The 21967-nt window shown below is 37.4% G+C and overlaps 2 protein-coding genes across 8 annotated transcripts in view; one reads left to right on the top strand and one right to left on the bottom strand.

Annotated features, from left to right (window-relative positions):
* Positions 1 to 9294, bottom strand: part of LOC122657678 (probable serine/threonine-protein phosphatase 2A regulatory subunit B'' subunit TON2) — a 33135-nt gene extending 23841 nt beyond the window's left edge. The window contains exon 1 of the mRNA XM_043852458.1: positions 9290 to 9294. The gene's annotated coding sequence lies outside the window, so the exon portion shown is untranslated. The remainder of the gene's footprint in view (positions 1 to 9289) is intronic.
* The window catches only part of LOC122657673 (DNA polymerase zeta catalytic subunit), a 40004-nt gene continuing 23828 nt past the window's right edge, over positions 5792 to 21967 (top strand). For 2 of the 7 annotated variants that reach the window (XM_043852449.1, XM_043852444.1), the window contains exons 1-13: positions 5792 to 6031; positions 6177 to 6259; positions 6522 to 6579; positions 7152 to 7201; positions 7316 to 7428; positions 8215 to 8257; positions 8796 to 8864; positions 9680 to 9835; positions 9952 to 10117; positions 10214 to 10305; positions 10405 to 10782; positions 13963 to 14904; positions 15271 to 15721. In XM_043852449.1, coding sequence (XP_043708384.1) covers positions 5920 to 6031; positions 6177 to 6259; positions 6522 to 6579; positions 7152 to 7201; positions 7316 to 7428; positions 8215 to 8257; positions 8796 to 8864; positions 9680 to 9835; positions 9952 to 10117; positions 10214 to 10305; positions 10405 to 10782; positions 13963 to 14904; positions 15271 to 15721 — 2713 coding nt within the window. In that variant the 5' untranslated portion in view covers positions 5792 to 5919. Of the gene's footprint in view, positions 6032 to 6176; positions 6260 to 6521; positions 6580 to 7151; positions 7202 to 7315; positions 7429 to 8214; positions 8258 to 8795; positions 8865 to 9679; positions 9836 to 9951; positions 10118 to 10213; positions 10323 to 10404; positions 10783 to 13962; positions 14905 to 15270; positions 15722 to 21967 lie in introns of those variants that run through there. The other 5 variants (XM_043852448.1, XM_043852447.1, XM_043852450.1 and 2 more) reach the window with 5 other exon arrangements.

Genomic DNA, 21967 nt, shown 5'->3' with positions numbered 1-21967 from the left:
TTAGGAAAAAATAAAATAAAAATAAAAAAACACAAGGGAGGGTGATAATGTTGGAATCAAAGGAATGGGATGGATCAGGGTTTTATGATGTTGGGATTCAATGGAAATCGAAAAGAATGTGGAAGTTGATAACACAGGGGGGTTGGATTTTGATTCAACTTCTATTTTTAACATAATCGGTTTTTTTTGGATCGCTGTCATAGCAGGGAATAAGGAAGATGAAAGGTGGGGTGTTTGGAGATGGAAAGAAAGGGGTTTGGAAGGGTTTGTTGTTGTTACTATAAGACAGTAATGAGAAAAGGAGTTTGTGAAAAAAGAAGAAATAGTTAAAAGGGAGTAGAGGGGAAAAATCAACAATCTAAGAAAGGGAAAATAATCATAAACCTCTCTTAAAATTTAGTGCTACAGACAAAAATCTGAAAAAGAAAAACTCATTGGTTTCTCATAAGCGGGAATGGTTGGGAGAAGCAATGGTTTCAAGCTGTCAGATAATGACTCTTGTCGTCGGTGGGAGCGGGGAGTGGATCACTTCACACGGAGCGCACAGAAGCCCCAAATGGGGGCGCACTCCACTGAAACGGTCTAACTCAACCTATGCACAAAACCCATGATATAGAACCATGCCAACATAGATTGCAGCTCCCTCACCATTGCCAAACACCCACGCCTTTTAGATCCCGACTCATTCTACCTCTCTCTGTCCTTCGAATTCTGGAATGCTGGAAGCTTATTGGATTGGGTTGAATAGGACAGAGTTTTTTTTTTTTTTTTGGGTTAAAATTTAACAGAACAGAGTTTCATGTCATCGAAGTAAGACCCAAAACTGTTGAAGTTAGTGAAACCTAGAACGACCAGAGCAGAGGGGAGAGACACTGCACCTTCTTCCCGTCGGAGGACGAAGAGACGACCATTTCTCATGCCGCAAAGTAACAGATTGGAGTTCTTATTCCAATCCTCCACGTGAAATGACGAAAACAAATCGTGTTTAAAAAGTAGACAAATGATGTAGGGATGAGTAAACCTGATTGGTTACAAAGAGCTTTACCCTATAATTATAACCTTACAAGTACTATATAAGAAAATAGATAACGGTAATAATAATTCAATGTTAAGTTTACATCTATTTCAATAAAAAATAAAAATAAAAAGTATAATTGAAAAAAATCGTTTGAATAAAAAAAATGTTTAAAACCATTTAAACCGTTCAAAACCAAAACCATTCAAACCGTTTAAAATCGAAACCATTTAAATCTTTTACATCGAAACCAGACCATTTCACAGTGCAGAGACATTAACAAAAGTGTGATTTTTTATTTTATGGCACAAGGTGGTACTTTTGCGCGCCACGTGAGTCATGTGACCAGGTCGAGTTTTTTTTCCCATATATATAATAAATTGTCGTACCCCTCTCTTTCGTATCCTGATTTGCTTGCTGTAAGAACCCTATTTTTGTACATTGTGTTTGGTTGGATTGAAAAGAAGAAAAAAAATCAAGAAAAAAATAAAATAATAATAATAAAATTCATGATGTTTGGTTAGGACAGGAAAAAAAATGAGGAGGATTGAATGAGAGAGATACGTGTCCGAACTCTGGATCCTGTGGACGTAGGTCTAGAGTAGTTACCTTGGACATACTCCGCTTACCAACATGTGGCAACCAAAAAGCCGGCTATCATTTCCTTCGAAACTTAATTTTTTTAATCACAGTGGGACCCACATATTCTTCTTCTTCTCATTCTTCCGCAAAAGGTAGCGAACCACACCTTGTTGTTGCAACCCCCTCAACTTGTTCCACAACTCCACCCCTCCCTCTCCCCCCTCTCACTCTCCCCTCCCCGGCAAACCTACCTCACACTCTCCAGTCTCCCCCATCCCCACCCTCTCTAGTATGGGTTGTTGGATTTATAATCTTGCCTTGCAAGAACATTAAGCCTAGAAAGAAAATGTCATTTACACATTGTTCACTTTTAATTAAATACGGAAACTAGCTCAATAAGTTGTATGTCATTTTGTCAATAATTGATTGAGTCTTTGAGTGAGTGTGGAAGCCTCTAGTTTACAAACTCATCGATCGACCCAAGTACTTGATATTAACAAATGAGTTGTCACTTGGGTTGTATGTGGTCCTCAGTTGTAAGTAATGAGGGTTGTCTTGGGGTGTGTTTGAGATTATTTCACCGATGAAGTCATTGTTCTTCTTCCAGTTTTTATCATCTGCTTAAATTGAGAAACATGTGTTGGGGTTGGGTATATTTTGTATTATGCAGATCCAAATAATTATAATTGGATCCGTATTTGAATTTGGGTCGGGTTTGAGTCCATTACATGTACGGAGTAATATTGAAATTAGTTGATCTTTCTTATAGTGTTAAGACTTTATACGTTTAATGGTTATTTAGGTTGAAATTAAAACTTGATGGGTCAATTGGTAAATTCAAAGTCAGACTAATAGTCAAAGGGTTCAAGAAAAAATGAAAATTATATTTATCAACTTGAAGGTTATATTGTTCCTGTATAAAGATCACAAGGTGTGTAAACTTATGAAGTTATTGTGTGGTATAAAGTTAGCACCTATTGAATGACATAAAACTTGATAAAGTTTTATGGTTTCCATGTGAATGATACTGCTGGTGTGTTTATAGCGAGTATCATAATAAGAAAATGTGTTTTCATATGTTTATAATGGTCACTAGACAATATGTTGTGAAAACAACGTTGACCATGATATATCTGATCCATACATAATATCATGAAAAATAAATAATATTTTGTGAATACTACTTATTATTGGCAATAGGTCTGAAAAAGTATCTAAAAGGGTGAAATTTAGATATTTGCACCATGTCAAAGTAAGGAACCATGATATAAACCCCTTTTTTCGAGGGAACTAATTGATCTATTTGATATTTATGACTATACGTTTGTGATGACACCTTTTTGTTGTGGGTGATCCTTTGTAAAGTAAATGAGGTTTAACCATTATTAAAAAAAAAAAACTATTCTCAAATTATTGGTTTTATTTCTTACTTGGTAAATTGCAATATAATAGACATGCTATTACATTTGCTATTGGATAACTAAGCCCACATATAAAAAATCGAGGAATAGAACATTGGTATATTTTAACCAGGTTGTTAAGGTATTTAAAACGTACTATGGATTATATTTTACATTATTGTGGTAACCTAAATGATATTGAAAGATTTTGTAATACAACCGGATACTTGATTCACAGAGAACTTGGCTACTAATGGATCTATAATCGCTTTAGATGGTGAGACGATTTTTTGGAAGTCAGTTTACAAATTGTGGTAAGGAATCTAGTAGTTTTGGGATAAATATTGCCATACGTCGCATATATCTACATTGCTTCAGTTCTACAGTCATTGCAAAAGCTTAAACCAAGATTTATAAGGGTAAGCGTATATATCTTAGACATAACTTGGTAAGAGAATACATAAATAACTTTTACCATTGATATATATACTTTTTAAAGTAAGAGAGAAATGTAGCAGGGGTGCTTATAAAGCCTTGATTCACAAATGTTATTCTTGATACATTTAAAGGAATAGGCTTAAGGCCTGTGTCATAAGTCAAGGCGATGGACACCCAACCTAAATGACAGAATATCCCTGAATTTAGCTTCAAACGATAAAAACGAAGTCACTGGATGACTTGAAAAGTATTATTATAATGGTCTATTCCGGATTAGATGTGGAAGATAATACTCACCATAGTGAACATGGGATGAGTTATGAGACTCTTAATCACCAAGGCTGATGTCATATGGGGTATGTTAACGGTAATGCATACTATAGGTTGATCTAAGTGAATGTAAGGGTGAGGCCACCACTGATGAGAATTTTACGAGTAGATTCTCCAAACACTCATGAGTCCAAGATGGGGACAAGGACAAAATATCCATAATATATAAAAGGATTATTACGCCGTTGGAATCAGACCTAGTGTAGATTTAAATCCGAAAGGCATTTGCAATGACGTGTTATACCATTCTAATGTGCTCATATTTTTTTTAACCAATATTTTGAATCTCATGGGGGATTGTTAGTTTTAAATAAAAATATAAAGCAAATGAAAGATTCAAAAAACTTGTTTCTTCAGTTTTTTAAGATCTTCAATGTGTCTCCCCCCTTGAATACTCTTAATCTCTCCAGTTGCTAAAAAGTTATGTAGTCTCACCGTTTTCTTTAGTTTTTATAAAGTGTCCCCTTAATTTATCCTTTTAAAGTCTCATCGTAACTCCTCCTCTCAAAGTGTCTTGCTACCTATATAAATAAAGGTTTAGCTTTAGGAGAATCAATTATTTAATCAAGTCTTTCTTGAGGATGCATATGATGTTATTCTTGTTTCTTTTAGTTTTGTTGAGTTTTACAAGTCCATACTTGTAAGTGTTTACTTTTAGTTTGAGCACAACCTTGTAGTACTTGAAGGGGTCTAGTCATCGACTGAACAAATACTAGAGAAACTATGGATTGTTTTATCTTGGAGGTCGCAATACTCCAGTTATACCATAGGGGGGCGTTTATGGTCTTGAGGACAATGTCAAGTGACATGACAACTAGTTAGTTCTTATAACATAATTTTTGTTACATGATTCGAAAAGACACAATGCAATGCAAAATGATTGTTTGAAAAATTTTATGTCGTAAATTCATCAGTTTGGTTTAATTCGATATCTCAATATTCTGATATATAATTCCTACAGACCCTCTAACAAATTATCATTAATCATTCTCAACATGCTTCTTACAAAAAAAAAAAACAAATCTTTACATGCTTGACAACGCCTCAACTATTCATTTTCCATAGAGAAAGGAGAAAGGAAGGACCTTTTACCACTGCCTTGGTAAGTTATTGCCTCACCAACTAACTAATTAGACGCGAGGCCACATTGGGTAGATTCCTCCTTATTAGTAGCTGTTTTTAGCTGTTGTTCCCCTCCCAAGGGAGCAGGTTCTTCCACGTTATTCATGCAAACATTCAAATATTTGCCTTCCATTCATTGTGAAGGAACTCCTAATGGGTTGAAAACCATATCATCTGGTCTTCTATCTTACAAATAAGGCATATCTTGTTATTTTATGTTTAAAAACTATGGAAGTAAAATATGGGTGAAAAACTGATATTTCCCCACCCCTACCCAAAACTAGTAAAACTAGTTTGTGAGGTAGGAGTGTAAAAAACGCAACACAAACCGGTTCGACCGACAAATCCAACCAAACAAAAACCATACCAAATATTTAGCAAGCTGTTTCAGATTAGTTTTTCACCGGTAAGAATGAACTAAATGGGCTGATTGTATGGGCCATTTGAAATTGGAACCGAACCAAGCCTGGAACCAAACAGAAAAAAAATCGTTAGGAAACATTTAAGGAAATAAAAAAATGTGTTGTTTATTGTTCTTAAATACTAATATGTAACACCAAAATAAATCTGGATCGGAAACTGGTAGAACCGATAAGAGGAAACAGATAAAAAGGGGACCGAACCAGACCGAAATTCAATTTTGACTTAACGGTCTGGGAATATTGATCCAATTCCAGCTCAAAACCAGTTCAACCCTATTGAAACCGGACCAAACCGATCAATTGACACACTTACGACTTTTACAATTGCACGTGTCGTGTGTCGTGAGTCGTGATTTGTGACTCCGACTTTAGCCCAGGCGTACAAGAGACGCTTGTGTGATTTTTGTATAGCGGTTGAACTCATTTAACCCCCCGACTCCTTATATATATAGACACAATGGCGACAAAAACTGAATAAAGCCTCGCCCGCTTTCAAGTTCTAACTGAACCCTCGTTCTCTACCATTCGCCAGTTGAAATTTTCTGCATCCATGATTCTCACCTAGATTTATCCATAATTGTTGTTACTTTATTTTTTTGTGCTTTTGGAAATGGAGAAATCACAATCGGGAGAGAACGTCTTCAGCCTTCGAATCGTGTCTATCGATTATTACATGGCGCCTCCCATTCCCGACCTCGACATTTGTTACAGTAGTTTCCAAGGTACACTTTGCAAATACATTTTCAGTAGAGATCGCCACAATTATTATGCGTTACTGTTCTTGATGCAATTTTAATGAGCTGTTGTTGTTTCATCTAATCTCAGTTGACTGCTCTCTGTCCCTCTTTTTATTTTGAATTGTTGCAGGTGGTAAGGTGAACGAAGTGCCGGTAATAAGGATTTATGGATCCACTCCGGCTGGCCAGAAGACTTGCTTACACGTTCACCGGGTTGGTGATGGTCTAGGTTTTGTTGCATTTCAGCATCTGTTAATAATTTCGAAGTTGTGTTTTCCTAAATTAACCTGGAACCGGAAATGAACTATGCAACTGCTGGTTTTGGTGAAAACTGTCTTTCATCTTCAGTGGGTAATTTGGAGTTGTTTTTAATACATTGATAATATTTTTCAAATTCAAAGATGAAATGATAGCTGGGCAGGCACTTCTGTACTCTGTGGTCTAACGTATTCCGTATTTTTTTTGTGTCATGTAGGCTTTACCATATTTCTATGTGCCATGTTCAGAGGCATCGCTTCGAACACAGGAGGAAGGTAAACTATGTGCTTAGATCGCTTTTATGCCTTGCTAATGCTATTTGTTTACAGCCTACCTGAGGGTGTGCCTTCATGGCAGTGTGTCTTTACTGTCTTGGTTCTTTGCAAGTGCTTCATTAGTACAGTCTTTACTTTGCAATGCTTTAGTACAAGCGACATGTGTTACTTTGCTGAAATGGTTGAACACTAACTTTAATTATCTCAAATTTGTCTTTTTCTTCCATTGAAGCCATAGAAGACCTACTTCTTGCATCCAGATGTTATGATATATTGCCTATGAATGGTTCATGATTGGAAAATGAATTCTAAGCATTTATGAGCATAACAGTTCTTCAATACCATTACTGCTCGTCTGCTATAATCAGTCTAGTTAATTGTGTTTGCATGGTCTTCCCATCCCACTTCTGTCAGACAAGCAACTTGTTCTCTAGATGTCTTGAGCAATGTTTGTAGTTGATATAAGCTGGTTATTGTGGTTGTAAGCAGGGAACAATCTGATTCGAGTTTGTAATTTTATTGTTGTCGGTTTGCCTTTGTTTTACGCATTATAGCTCTATTTTTTTATTCAGGTAATGTATATGTACATACTGTGGCTCTTGCTATTGAGAAGGCCCTAAAGGTATGCTTCTCTCAATCATATTGTGTGTTATATTGGGAGTCTGTTCTTTTGTCCCATACATGGTTACTTTTAGCTGATATGATGAAACTCATAATTTTCTTTGAATTCTTACAGCTTAAAGGTAGTTTTGGGTCAAAAAGACAGCATGTGCATGGTTGCAGCCTTGTGCGGGCAAGAAAATTATATGGCTACCATTCACAGGAGGAACTGTTTGTGAAGATATACCTGTATCCAAATTCTTATGTTGGGTTTTCAGTAGTTTTTTATTTTTTTGCTTTTTGTTTTTTGGGTGTGTGTGTGTGTGTATCTGCCTTCAGCACCTTATATGGCCTGCAATTTGTGTAATGCCTTCAATCCTCTAAGAGATGTTTTTGATCTGATCCTTTAGGCTTTCGTCTGGATGACTCTTTATTCTGTGCTATGCTGGTTGCAGTTAAGAATTTAGCTGAGACTGGATATAGAACAATTCATGTGTTTTATTATTTTTCAGAATGCATAGTTTATAGCTACTTTCTGTTGCGGGTTTTACCTATTGAATGTTATTCATACGAGGCTCATATTTCAGCCATCTTTACTTCTTTATAGATAGGTTGATAATATGTATCCTAATTTAACCTATTGAACTATTTATCCGATCCATGTTTTAATAGACATTAAATTAGTTGACAGTCAATGGGACAGTACACACAGCATGTACTTCAGCTATATTCTGTCATCAGATACTAGCCTTTTTTTTGGGGGGGGGGGGGTTCAGAAAATGCAGCTATTTTTAATATTTTATAAATATAAATATATACCTATTTACTAAAAACTAATGTTCCAAAAATTTCTTTTCTTAACCTTCCTCAGTTTTCCTTTAGATAGGTTGTTTCTAAAGATTGTCTTTCTTCTTCTCCTTATTGTTTGCTATCTGCTCAACACTTTCTTCTGGTAGCTATGAAGACATTATCTTGATGCCCATTTATTATGTTAATCAAGAAAATTATCATGGGAAGCCTTTACAGAAATCAAAGATATTATCCACATGAAGCTGGCCGTGTTGCTAATCTCCTCCTGGTATGGTTTTAAGCCCATTTACTGAATGCTATTAACATGTTGTCTTTTGTCACTTCTATTTGAACCAAAATATCACCTTCGGTGCTGCTATGTAGGTAGGTCAATTGCTGTTTTACTGATTCTTCTGCATAACAAAACTTTTCTATGAATGCTGATCTTGGCATTCTTGTCAAATATATATTGCTGTCGTGGTTTTCTGATTTGTTCCTGTGCTGGATTTTATTTTGGAACAAAGTGGCTAGTTTTATTTGAAACTAACAGAGGTACTTGTTGGATGTTTTTCAGCTGTAAAAATGAGGGTGACTTGTCGTTTCTGGTGAACTTTTTTTATTTATTGAACTCTCAACTTGTACTTCCATTAGGACTACTCTGGTTATTGATTGTGAATATGGGATTTGTAGGTTTAGGCTATGGTAAGTTTTTGGGACCAATGCATATTAATGTTAACAATACATCTAGTGTTATGCTTGATATTTACTTTTCGGACCGATGTTTTTTCTGCAATTCTTGGATTTGTGATGAAATATTTGTTTTGCAGGGAGGTGCTGTTTTAGATAAAAGTTTCCAGCCCCACGAATCACATATTCCTTATCTTCTACAGTTTTTGGTAAGGAATATTTTTTTTCATGTAGTTGAGATTATATGTGCGAGGAAGAAAGTTATGCTTTTGAAAATGCAAGAGAACCCTTCACTGTTTCTCGCAGTCAGTTATTGCTCCATTTTTTTTTTTTGAGTACATCATACATCCAACTAATTGACATGGTCTTCCTAGAGCCAGCCCCTCTAGCAATTTGTCAGCCTATTTTCCTTGATTCTCAAAAATCTGAATTGAATTTTCTGACATTTTTTCATGGACCCTTATGACCTGGCTAGCTATGACACTCAAATAAAGGCTTAGAGTACTTGCACCAACACTATATGACACCGATGCAGATACTGGATTCTGCGTGGATGTGTTTGGAGTACACATATCTGATTGTCAAGCACCTTATGGGTTTTTTTCTCAATTGAGTAAAAGCACACCCTTTTTACCTCCCACTATCTGTTCTTGTATTATCCGACCTCTTTGCTTTGCTTCTTTTACCAATTTCTCCTTTCTTTTTTCTCGGGCTTTTCTTAACATTGTATAAGCATTTTGTGAATTCTAGATTGATGTCTATGTTTTTATCTCAGAGCCGATCATCAAAAGAAAAAGGAATTATAGAAGGAAAAAATTAATGATTTTTTATTATTTTTTATAAATGAATTAGTTATGAATCTCACAATAAACGTTATGTTATGTTTAACATATCCACTAATTGCCTTATGTTTGGTATTTACAGTACCTGATTAAGATGTTCATTGTCGCTCTACAGTTTTGTTTTTGGCATATTCCTAATGTCTCATCCCTTTAACCTGAATGCGACTGTGTATTCTGGAAAGCAGGTTGACTATAACCTCTATGGCATGGGTCTATTACATTTATCAATGGTGAAGTTTCGCCATCCATTGCCTGATGAGTTCATTCCAAGGGCAGCTCATTTCAATGTTCAACATCGACAGGAATCACAAAAGCTCAGTGCTTCTATGCATCTTCAGGTTATCCTTCTTTAAAAATTTAATAAATCGTCCTGAGGCAAAAGATAGTGCACTTAGCCATGAAAAGTGCCTTTTATGGCTGTAATGGAATGAGAATTTGATTTGATGCTGTGTAGGCAGATTCAAGTGGTGATGCATGTCTCAGTTCATGCGTTTGGATAGCTTCCACTATTCCAAGTGGTTGGACATGGCCGTGTTCCATTGAGGTCGATGCTTGGGAAGACATGAGCTGCATTAAACGCCAAAGTTCCTGTGAGCTTGAGGGAGATGCTACTGTCGATGGTGTGTCTTGCCTTGTGAACTGATGAACTGTGTAGCACATCTCTGTTTCATTTATCTTTTGGGTCGAGTTCACAAGAATTTTTATTGATCTTGCAGATATTCTAAACCAACAAGTTAAAGTGTATTCATCTCTTTCGCAGACTCATTCAGAAGTGAAAATGGTTCAGTCACTTATACCTATCTGGGAGGTGTGGTACCAGCTTATGTGATGCTCAGCTATTGATGCTCTCTGTGGGATTGTTATTCTTTTGCCTTCTCTTTGATTAATCGAATCTTAATTGATTCAGGAGGAGTTTGAAAGAACAGGGATTTGTCAAACGTCAATGTCTCCTGATCCAAGCAAACCACTTCCTGAAAATGTTTTGCGAAGTCTTTCACATGGGCTTGAATTTGAAAGCACCCTCCTGGATCTTTGTGAGAAAGCAAAAAATTTATGCCAAAATATCCTCTTGGAGGAGAGTGAAAAGTTTGTGCAGTCTATTAAATCCTTGTCAGAGGCTGGAAACGCAGTTGAATCTGTGGAGCAGATATGTACCAATAATTCTCAGGAAGAATCTTCAAAGTTTGATGGGATGCCTTCCTTAGAGGGGGATGCAGGACCTGACCTATGTCCAGTCAATCAGAAAGCATTGGCATCTGAAACGACTGAAATTTCAGATACAAAGGTAATATTTTTGCTTTTTATTTTTTGACTTCCTGCTTGACACTGCTTTATTTCTTTGAGCATGTTTTCATCATTGTTTGACTTTGTTTAGTAGTTATTCAAACCATATTTAGCCTGAAATAAATAGATCTTACAAGGCTCAAGATTAACGGTGCTTGAGTCTCTATCAACTTCTTTTCAGATCATTTCCTTTGGTTAGTAATTTTCTTTTTGGACGAGTGCACTGGTGGGCTTTTACTCTTTTCTGATAAAAAGCAATTAATAACTTAAATAGAGTTAATGTCTGAAATACAAATACTAGAGCCATTACATCTTGCTTGATTAAGCAAGTTCATGAGCAGGGAAAATAAAAGACCTGTCTTTTTTACAGACTTCAAAATGATCAAAGTTTCCGAATAAGCATTTTATGTCCCACAAAATAGAAAACAACTCCCATGGCCATTGCTTAGAAGGTTGAGTTAGCCATTGACATAGTTGTTGGCAGTCAGTCCAAATGGTAAGATCCACGCCTCGCCAGTCTGTTAGTTGATGTAGTCCGAGCAATAACCCTTGAGCTTCTGCCTCTTGTGCCGATCCTGTAGATCCAAAATTTGAACACACACATAAGAGTTGATTGTTATGAAAAATGATAGCTGACCATCCTGCTACTCTTGTTTCTTCTAGAAAGCTACTGTCACACACAATAGTTAGGCAGTTAATCAGTAAAAGAGGTAGTATATCAGTGATGGTAATATTGTTTGTGGCTGGATTAAATGTGGGGTTGTACATTGGTTGAGACAAATTTAATAGTTGCAAATCCTTTATCCAGTGGTTCACATTATGGATAATGCTAAGAGGATTAGGGGAAGAATGGTTAGTCCAACATCTATTCCGTTATAACCATATGAAGTAGGTAGTTATGGCAAATATGGAGAGAAACAGCTTGATATCGAATGAGGGCCATGGGGGGTGAGAGTTGTAACCCGGGTTGACGGGTTCCACATCACTTTGGGTTCATGACATGCCCCTACCTTTTATTTTGTAATATTTTCATCCAGAAAAAGATCTTTAAAATCTCCTGGTAATTGGAAGCTTTTGGTGTTGAGCTTATGTTTTGCCTTTCGGATTGCCTGTATGAATTAACCACATGCTATTAGTGATGAGTTAGGCAGTGGTAAGGCTCATGAGATGATGAGACTGTCATTTGTAACAAACCAAGATCTGTAACCAGTAACTGGAATAGAGGAGAGAGGAGAGAGGAGAGAGGAGAAAGGAGAGAGAAGAGAGAAAGAGATTATGAGAGAAAAAGAGGAGAAGAATTTTCAGACCATGATAGACTGAGATTGTATATCTATCGTGGGCTGCAGTCCTTTATTTATAGAAGGTAAACTGAGTTGTACTACAACTCTACATATAGTTAGAATAGATGATGCAGAACTATCACCAAACTGGGCTTCATTTATTAGGAATAAGTCTAGGGTTGGGATATATATATGTTGGGCCTTTGATCCCAAGGGTTTTCTATGTATTAGGCCACTTTAATAGGCCTGGAATAGGGGTATATAGGTTGCATACAGGATTAGCCCTATACTTAGTCTTATTTTTATGTTTTTAATTGAGCCGGTTTAAAATTGGATGCATCCAATTGGTTCAATTGGGTCAATTTAAGTTATTTAGTTAGATGTCTTTTAACTTAAGTTAGTAGGGTTAAATAGGTCTTTTTACTGTTTTAAGTTGTACTAGGTTTTGGCTGTTAGCCTATTTTATAAATAGTAAATCGTGGAGGCCCCCCCACAATTGAAAATTTGAAAAAAAAAGACTGTTTGCTGGCTGCCGATTGCTGCTGCTGCTGCTGCTCCTTGGAGTGTTGCCTTGTGGATCTATCAAGGAAGAAGGACAGGTGGATCTCCTGTGACTCCTTATGCCGTGACGGCTGGGAGGTTCTCTTTTTAAAGGTGGCTCTATCCTTCATCCCTTATTCAGACTTGCTACCAGTGGAGTTCTGCTGTAAGTTTGGATCTTAATTTTTGTTTTCCATTCATCCTCCCTCCCCAATCGATTCCGCCTTTATTTTTATTTGATTTTCCCCATAAACCCTAATCTGACATTGTCTCTGTGAAACCCTAGAACCTGTCCAGCCTTCATCCTACATCTGTTTTTCACCAAAATCAGATCGCAGCCTCCCCATACCAATCCCTCCACTCGACCAGACCTGCAGCCCATTCTGATCAGTCCAAACCCTAGTTTCCCCTACCACCATTAACACCCCAAAACCCTAAAATAATCTAAAATCTGTACATCCTATTCTAGCCATCAGAATTGGCCTAAACTTTGATCGAACCTTGTTCTCCCCGCCAGTAAAACTCGACCAGAAGCTCAGCCCTAAAATCCCATCCTAAACCCTAGTTTTCAGCCTAGATTCTAAACCCTAAAACCCAAACCCTAACCCTAAAAATTCTGAAATTTGAATTTTGATTCAAAACTTATTAAAATCTGTTTTAATAGCTTCCCCTAAGCCTGCCTATTAAAATCAGATATACATTACCCCATTCCCCCATACCTAACCCTAGAATTTAACCTAAACACCCTAATTCTGCCCAATCAAACCAGCAGCCCTTTTTTGATCCTATTGCTTGGCCTCTAGTGGGATTTTTCTCCTATCTAGAGCTACATTAATAGGAGAGAGATTAAGAGAGAGGAGAGAGGAGAGAAGAGAGAAAGAGATTGAGAGAGAAGAAGAGGGGAAGAATTCCCTGACCATGATAGACTGAGATTGTATATCTATCGTGGGCTGCAGTCCTTTATTTATAGAAGGTAAGCTGAGTTGTACTACAACTCTACATATAGTTAGAATAGGAAAACTTACTTAAACTAGGAACAACAACTAACTACTAACTCCTACTAACAATTAAAGAAACCATGATAGGGACACTCCCCCTATCGTGGTACATATCTTAACATCAATAATTTTAGGCATTACTCTCTTGATTAGTTTCCTTTTGTGATAGTTCATACATGCACTATTTCTGATCTGTCTTGGATTTATTTGGAAATTGTAAGCTTTGCTCTGTTTCCTTGCATTTTGTAAACTGTAAAGTTCTGTGGTCTGTCTTGGGCTGTTGGTACTTGGTAGTACTTCCTAGAGATCTATTGGTTGAACCTTTTTATACTTGCAACTCCTTACATTATTTCGTGGTTTTAGGTTGTAGACGAGGAGGCACTGGGGCTTCTTAGGTGGTTTTCCTCCTCCCAAGCTGCAGAAGAATTGAACACTGATGATGTACTTGTTCATGAGTCCATTCTGAGTCCCTTGTTGCCTAAAAAATCCATTGACAAGTTTCTGGAAAATGCTAATTTTCTTTACGAGAATGAATCCCAACAAGAGTGTCAGGACATTCTTGATTCAGTTGAGGATCTAGTTGACCTTGAAGACCTAACCAACAGTGCTGCCCATTCTACACATCATAGCCGTTTACCACAAACATCATCAACGGACATCATTCCTCAGGTGGATGGCTTGTATGACGATCAATCCACAACTCCTGCTAGTGATACATCCGAAGAGCACCACTGCAAATTGGAGAGGTCTTCTTCTGACCAGGTTGTGCAAGATACTTTAATTTGTCCTGGTGATGAAAGCATGAAAAAACCATTGCGAGGCTCTTTAACCTTTACTACACCACATAAGGTGAATACTGATATGCAGTCTTCCGGTTTTAATTTGACTGATCTATGTAGCAAGAAGACGAAAGATGGCAAACCTACCAGTTCTTTGGCCAGAAACACAGCAGGATGTTCTGATGCTTTGGTGTCGAATACAGACAAAGATATTTTTAGTTTCAGGGAAGCAAATAAGTTAACTGAATGTTCTGTGAGGGAATTGATGAGAAAAAAGCGATGCTACCGGATTGGACCATCCGAAAACCGAAGTTGTACATTTAAAAAGGCCCTTTTGGAGGAGCAGAAAGAGGAAAAGCGGAAAGAAGAGACATCTCTCTATCCAAAGCGGCTGGAGTTTCATGCCATAGAGGAAGATGAACAGGTTATGATGCCCACTGAAACTCCCAATAAGAATCCTTTTTTTACTGACCAGAAAGGAGAAGTTTGTGTGAGGAGCTCTTCTATGAAAACTCATGCAGCAGAGGTAAATTCTTAGACCCTTGAAGTTACCCTTGCCTTTTTCAATTCCATTATGGATTGGATGGTTCCATACTAAAATGAGCACAGTAGACTGATGTTTGAGGGAACATCAGAACTTTTGCTCGATCTGTAAGCCACAAATGCAGGTCTCGAACTTCTAACATTGAAATAGGGGGGGTTTGATCTAGAATGTTTAAACTCTGAACCAAGACATTAGATTATCTATTGCACTTTTTTTAGATGTTTTCAATTTATAAAGGAATGTTATTTTTTGAAAATTTGTACGCCTATAGTTGCGAAATTTATTTGTTAATTAATTACTGATCAATTGTTGAACTTTGACGCGGATGATATCATACATATCAACAAGGGGCTGGAGCAAACAGAGGGTGTCAGTTCAGTCTGTTTGGCAAGTTCTTCTGTAGAACATGCAAGGTTTTGTGATGGTGGTCACATTGTCAGAAACAATCTGGATGGTGCTGCCATGGAATTTGCACCTTATACGTGTTCTGAGAATCTTCTGAACATAAATATTTCAGCCGATGCCATTGTCCGGCAGAGTGAGAATGGTGGTTCTGGAGAAGAAGATGCTCCGACTTGTTTACCTTTGCCTGAAAAGTCATTGCCGACAGTCATCGATAGTGAAAGAAGAGATATAGAATATATTGAGATGGCCTTCAAAAATAAACCCCCTACTATAGAATGGACAGACGGGATATCTGAGGATCCTCCACCAGCTTCTAGTTTACATGATTGTGATCTTCCTGGGGTCATGGAAAATTATGAGGGTACATTGCATTGCAGTTCCAATTTACTGGATAGTATACACTATCAGTTTTGTATTTCTGTATGTAATCTGCTCTATTTCTGTTTCTTGATATATTTTTGGTACTGTTATTTGTAGTCAACTAGTCATCTCTTTCCGTTTGTGATAGAAAGATCAATGTCCTGGTGATATTTTTAATTACTGATGGAGGTACCTAATGTGACATTTCCATGCATATAAAAATGGGTATCTGATTGCTTTCTTAGGCTTGTAAGTTAATAGGTGATGTTTCATTTTGGGGGAAACCTATTATGAAATTCATAGATATCAGTTATCTTGATCTGCAAGCAGAATATGAAAACCATACATGTTTTTTATAGGCAAAGAAGATTGACAAAGAGAAAGGAGGGGATGTAAAATTAAAGGAGAAAAGTTCTCTGTGGGGATGTGCACCGCCCACGCTCAGACACAGTTGGGGGTGAAATGACTGCCTCACCCCCTATGAAAGGCAGAAAACCCACCCCCCATGATGCTTCTGTGTGCGCTCTATTTGGCCCCCGCACGTGCGCAGGGGCCACGCTCCCCCAAAAATTAAACTAGCACACCAGTATTAGTAGTGCCTTAGGGGCAGTATTTACTGATACAGTTGCCTTAGCCTTGCTGGACAGACATAACCCACTTTGGAGGCGCAAACCAAGAATTGGTCCTAAACCAGTTTTCTGGTCTGGCAAGGGCTGGTAGATGTTTGGTAGTTGGCATAAGATGTAATCTTTAGTTTATTTCATCATATTTGGGTGGGTAAATTACATAAAGTTCTTTGGTAGTTTCTATTATTTTTTGATATATTGCGTAGATTATTTAGTTTCCATTTTTAGTTGGATTTCTATTATTATGTATGGGAGTTTTTCTTTATATTGTCTATGTAATAGGTTGAAGAGCAGAATTGAATATTGAATGAGATTGAATGAATTGAGAAGTTGTTTGTCATGGTCTGCTAAGGTGAGGGCCTGCTGGCCGATCGTTCCCTTTTTCTCTCATCTTCCTCCTTCCTTCTCTTCCCTCCCCATTGATCCCTCCTTCCTTATTTTCTTTATTCTTCCTATTCTCCTTACATTCTATTCTGTTTGTCTTTTTCTTTTCTCTTCTCCTTCTTCCATGTTCTTCCTAGGTGGTATTTACAGCCCACTTGATTTGAGTCAAGTTCCCTCTTCCCTTGCTCTGGTATTTGGTAGGTTATTTACAAACCTTAGGGCTACTCAACCTGTGAAATCTGATGACCAATACCTGTGTGGGCTGTGAGAAGCATAGCCAGTTTCACACCAGATCTTGTGACTTCCGCCAGGGTGTGTTTCAGATATTTTTATTCTGTTATATAATCCATTATATGATCTGGGATTGGTTGGATTTCAGAAGGTCATGGATTGCGATCCTTTACCTGAAATCTCGGCTAGAATGGAGTAATGGACTTTGTTGGAGACAGATCTCTCATTCGCCAGCACAATCTATCTCTGCTGGTCTATTGTTTTGTCGTGGGTTGAAGAAGACGATACTGATTTTTAAAATAAAATCATGGATAAGCCCTTGTCTTCTCAAATTGATTTTGTTTATTCCTATCCTTATTTTTAGTTTCCAGTTAACTCCATAATTCTGTTGTCTCTTCACTTGTTGGTCCCAAACCTCAGCTTATTTACAGTTTGCCACTAACTTGCTTGATTAAGTTGACAATAGTTTGGATGGGGGCCCATAAGCAATTCGAATATGGTTTTCGGATCCCCGGATTGCACCATTTGCACTCAGCCATGGTATGAAGTTTCGCCGAAATTTCGTGAAACTTTGTGAATTATTTTTGTCCGCCAGTCGTCTAAATGAAATAGCTTGCAAAGCATAAAAATGTCAAGGTTTCGACTGAAATTTTGGTGTTTTTCTGAAATTTCAGTCTTATATTTTGTTTCGCTGAGCAAAGTAATAGCAGTGGAGTGGGCGTAGTAGTGGATAAAGTTCTAAAGAATGATGTAGTGGATGTTAAAAGACTTGGGAGGTAGTATTATATCCATCATATTTGTGTCAGAGAAAGAGGTAATCAATATTCAGTGCTTATGCTCCTCAAGTAGGAATGGACGGAAGTAGTAAGTTACAATTCTGGGAACATTTGGATGGATTAGTGAACAATATTAGTCAAGGAGAAAAGATTATTAGAGGGGGTGATCTGAATAGTCACATAGGGAGAGATCGTAGAGGCTATGAAAGTGTGCATGGAGGTTATGGGTTTGGTGAGAGGAATGAGGAAGGTATCTCAGTCTTAGATTTTGCGGTTGCTTATGATATGTCCGTTGTAAACACCTACTTTGAAGTGGACATCATAATAGTTAAATAGATTTCTTCCTAACTAGAAGGTTTGACAGATTGTGTTGTAAGGACTGTAAAGTTATCCTAGGGGAGAGCTTAACCACTCAACATAGATTGGTGGTCATGGATATGTGTCTCCTCACACAGGATCGTAAGATAGGGGAGCCTATCTGCCCTAAGGTAAGGTGGTGGAACTTGAAAGGAGATTCCTTGAAGTCATTTACTAACAAAGTGGTCAAACAAGGAAATTGGGACTTGAAGGGAGACACTAATTTGATGTGGAACGAGATGTTTACGTGTATTAAGAAGGTGGCTAAAGAGGTCCTAGGGGAATCAAAAGAAAAACGTCATTCTCCAAGTGAGACGTGGTGGTGGGATGATGAGGTCCAAGCAGCCATCAAGACTAAGAAAGCTAGTTTCAAGGCATGGCAAAGGACTACTGATGTAGAAGATCTAAAAAGGTATAAGACTGCTAAAAATGAAGCTAAGAAGATTGTGGGGGAATGCAAGGGCGAAGAAATAAAAAGATCTCTATAACAACCTGAACACCAAGGAAGGATAAAAAGCTATTTATAAGATGACTAGAAAGAGGGAAAGGGTGAGTAGAGACTTCGATCATGTTAGATGCATTAGAACTGATGATGGTAGAGTTCTAGTAAGGGATGAAGGCATCGACAAGAGATGGAATGGTTATTTCTACAACCTACTTAACTAAACCAATCCGAGTTATAGTGGATCGGAAGTAGGCACTACACATTAAGTCATATGTAGGACGTATATACGTAAAATTAGGGTTTCTGAAGTAAAAGAAGCACCAAGAAAGATGAAAATTGCCAAGGCTCCAGGCCCAGATGGAGTCCCAATAAAAGTGTGGAAGAGCTTAGGAATTTTTGGCTTATCTTGGTTAACTAAGCTGTTTAACAAGATTATGTACACTGAGAGACTGCCAGATGAATAGAGGAGAAGCATTGTGGTCTTGATTTACAAAAATAAAGGCGATGTCCAAACTTGCAACAACTATAGAGGCATAAAACTAATGAGTCATATTATGAAATTATGGGAGAGGGTTATTGAAACACACCTGAGAAAAGATACCACTATTTTGGAGATCCAATTTGGTTTAATGCCAGGGAGATCCACAATTGAAGCTATCTACCTGCTTAGGAGACCCTTGGAAAGATTTAGAGAGAGCAAGAAGGATCTCCAATCTCCATATGGTCTTTATTGACCTAGAAAAAGCTTATGACAGAGTTTCTAGAGATTTAATTTGGCATGTGCTACGGAGGAGAAATGTTTCAAGTAAATATGTGGACATAATTAAAGATATGTATGATGGTGTGGTGACTATTGTAAGAACCGTGAGGGGTCAAGGTAGTGAATTCCCAATTTCTATTGGGCTACATCAAGGACCAGCATTAAACCCTTATTTGTTTGCGCTTATCATGGATGAGGTAACTATAGGCATCCAAGATGAGGTTCCTTGGTGCATGCTTGATGCATTTATGATTGTTCAATTGGGTTAGTTGGGCCTCAAAAGACTTTATTTGGCCATGGTTGGGTTCTATGGACCTTGGGCTTCTTATTTTTGGGTTTATTGATGTGATGGGCCTAATTTATAAGCCTATAAAGTGGGGATAATGTTAGTACACGAGATTAGTAGTTAAATTGAGTGTTTGAGTTCGATTAGGATACTTAATAGCTAGATAGAATTTTGTTTTAAGTTTATTTACTTTATTGAATGTATTAGAGTGATTAGGAGTCCCTTTATGAGTCAAATTAGGAATTTTAGGTCTATATATATGTAATACCTCCTCCATCAATTAGAGAATATTTGAGTAAAGCATATGAGTTTTTTTCTTAGAGTTTTGATACTGTTGAGCAGTTCATACAGGATTGGTATCCCAAACCTGAATTCTTCTTCTCTTCTTCCTCCCAAGAAGATCTCTCATCTCTCTTCCCTTCCATCAATCTGATTTCTTCCCTTAACAACGCAGTTGCTTCCATTATCTCAGATCGGATCACAAATTTGATTATTGGGTCTGCTTGCATGTGAGATCCTTAGTCTGGATTTTCAGATTGCATCAATGCTTTTTGCTGATGACATTGTTTTGGTGGATGAGACAAGAGCCGGAATTAGTGCCAAATTGGAATTATGGAGATCAACCTTGGAATCAAAAGGTTTTAAGATAAGTAGAATGAAGACGGACTATTTGGTATGTAACTTTAGCAACTCCAGGACGGATAATGAGGGGGTGAAAGTTGATGAGATGGAGATTCCGCAAGGTGGACTTTTTAGGTGTCTAGGATCAATCATCACTAAGGAAGGTGATATAGAAGATGATGTCTCATAGAGGATTAGTGTTATACAACGGATTCCTTTAAATCTTAAAGGAAAATTTTACAGGATAGTCATAAGACCAGCTATGGTGTATGGCGCAGAGTGTTGGGCACTTAAAAAGCGTTATATAAACATGGTTCAAAAACTCGTTTTATCTCGGTCAAAATCTCGAATATTTCGGTAGAGTCGAAACGAAACGCAAGTTCGAATTGAAAAAATGCAATATTTAAAAATTTTCGGTCATCTCGTTTCGGAAATTTCGGCCATATCGTTTCGGAAATTTCGGTCATATCGTTTCGAAAATTTCGGTTATTTCGGTATTTTACACCCACAAATGGCCAAGCAAAACTCATAGAAAAAATACCATATTTCGACAAAAGTTTGTCAAAATTTCGGTATCTTGGAAATTTCGGTCAGACCTAAACACCGAAATGAAAAGAGATTTTAAACCTTTCATATAAATAAGTTAAGTGTAGTATGGCGCAAAGTGTTGAGCAGTTAAAAAGCGTCATATAGATAAGTTAAGTGTAGCGGAGATGAGGATGTTAGATGGATGAGTGGTAAAACCAGGAAAGATAAAAAAAGGAATGACCATATTAGAGCTGGTTTGGGAGTAGCCCCGATTCAAGATAAGCTACGAGAAAGTCACTTGAGGTGGTATGGCCTTGTTCAACCAAGGCCACTAGATGCCCTAGTTCGGAGGAGTGACTTGATTCAGATTGAAGGTACTAAAAGTTCTAGGGGCAGGCCTAAAATGACCCTAGGAGAAGTGGTGAGGAAAGAAATGCATAGTTTAGGTGTTGTTTCTATTATGGCGTCGAATAGAGCTGATTGGAGGATACGGATCTGTGTAGCCGGCCCTAGTTAGTTTTTTTCAGACTGATTCGTAGTTGTGGTTGTTGTGTTCCCTTTCCTTTATTCTTATTATTAATTTTTTTTTTGGGTCCTAGTAAGGATCCATGTAGCCGACCCCATTTAGTTGGGATAAAGCTGAGTTGTTGTACATTTCGTTTTGCTGAGATTTTGGCCGAAATGATACAAAGCCTTTGTTATAAATGCAAGGTTTCGACTTTCGAAATTCGAGAGATTTCGCCATAGATGGGGAAACAATTAAACAAACTTGGTTTTTGAGATTTTTTGGCCAAATCACTGCTGTACAAAGTTGGAACAAGTACTTGGGTAGTAGAGGAATACAGTGGAAGCGAAGATTAGCTGCGTTGTTGGAAGATTTGTGCAAGATTCAAAGTTGGAGCTTGGAGGTATATCAATTTTTCCCAAAACAATGTTTTACAAAAAAATAGGATAAATACTTAGTGGTTGGCGTTCACTTTTTTATATGTTACACATGTAGTCTGATCTATGACTTCACGGAGCCAGAATTCATTTTCTATTTTTAAGATATTTTTTTAAAGTTTCTGGAAAAAAATGATCTTCTTGCAACAAATTTTTGAAAAAAATTGGAGTTAATACTTTTGGAGCTCAATTTTACATATGTTGGACAACGTTGGCCGATCTTCATCCTCACAGAGTCTCTTTTTTTTTATCTGTCCGAAAATTTTGGGTGTGACTTTTTAACATCTAAGGGTTCCATCATCAGCAGTATGCAGACATGAAATG

The sequence above is a fragment of the Telopea speciosissima genome, chromosome 4 (assembly GCF_018873765.1).
Source record: "Telopea speciosissima isolate NSW1024214 ecotype Mountain lineage chromosome 4, Tspe_v1, whole genome shotgun sequence".
NCBI lineage: Eukaryota > Viridiplantae > Streptophyta > Magnoliopsida > Proteales > Proteaceae > Telopea > Telopea speciosissima.
The sequence above is the reverse complement of the archived record's forward strand: the minus strand, read 5'-3'. Positions and strand labels throughout refer to the sequence as shown.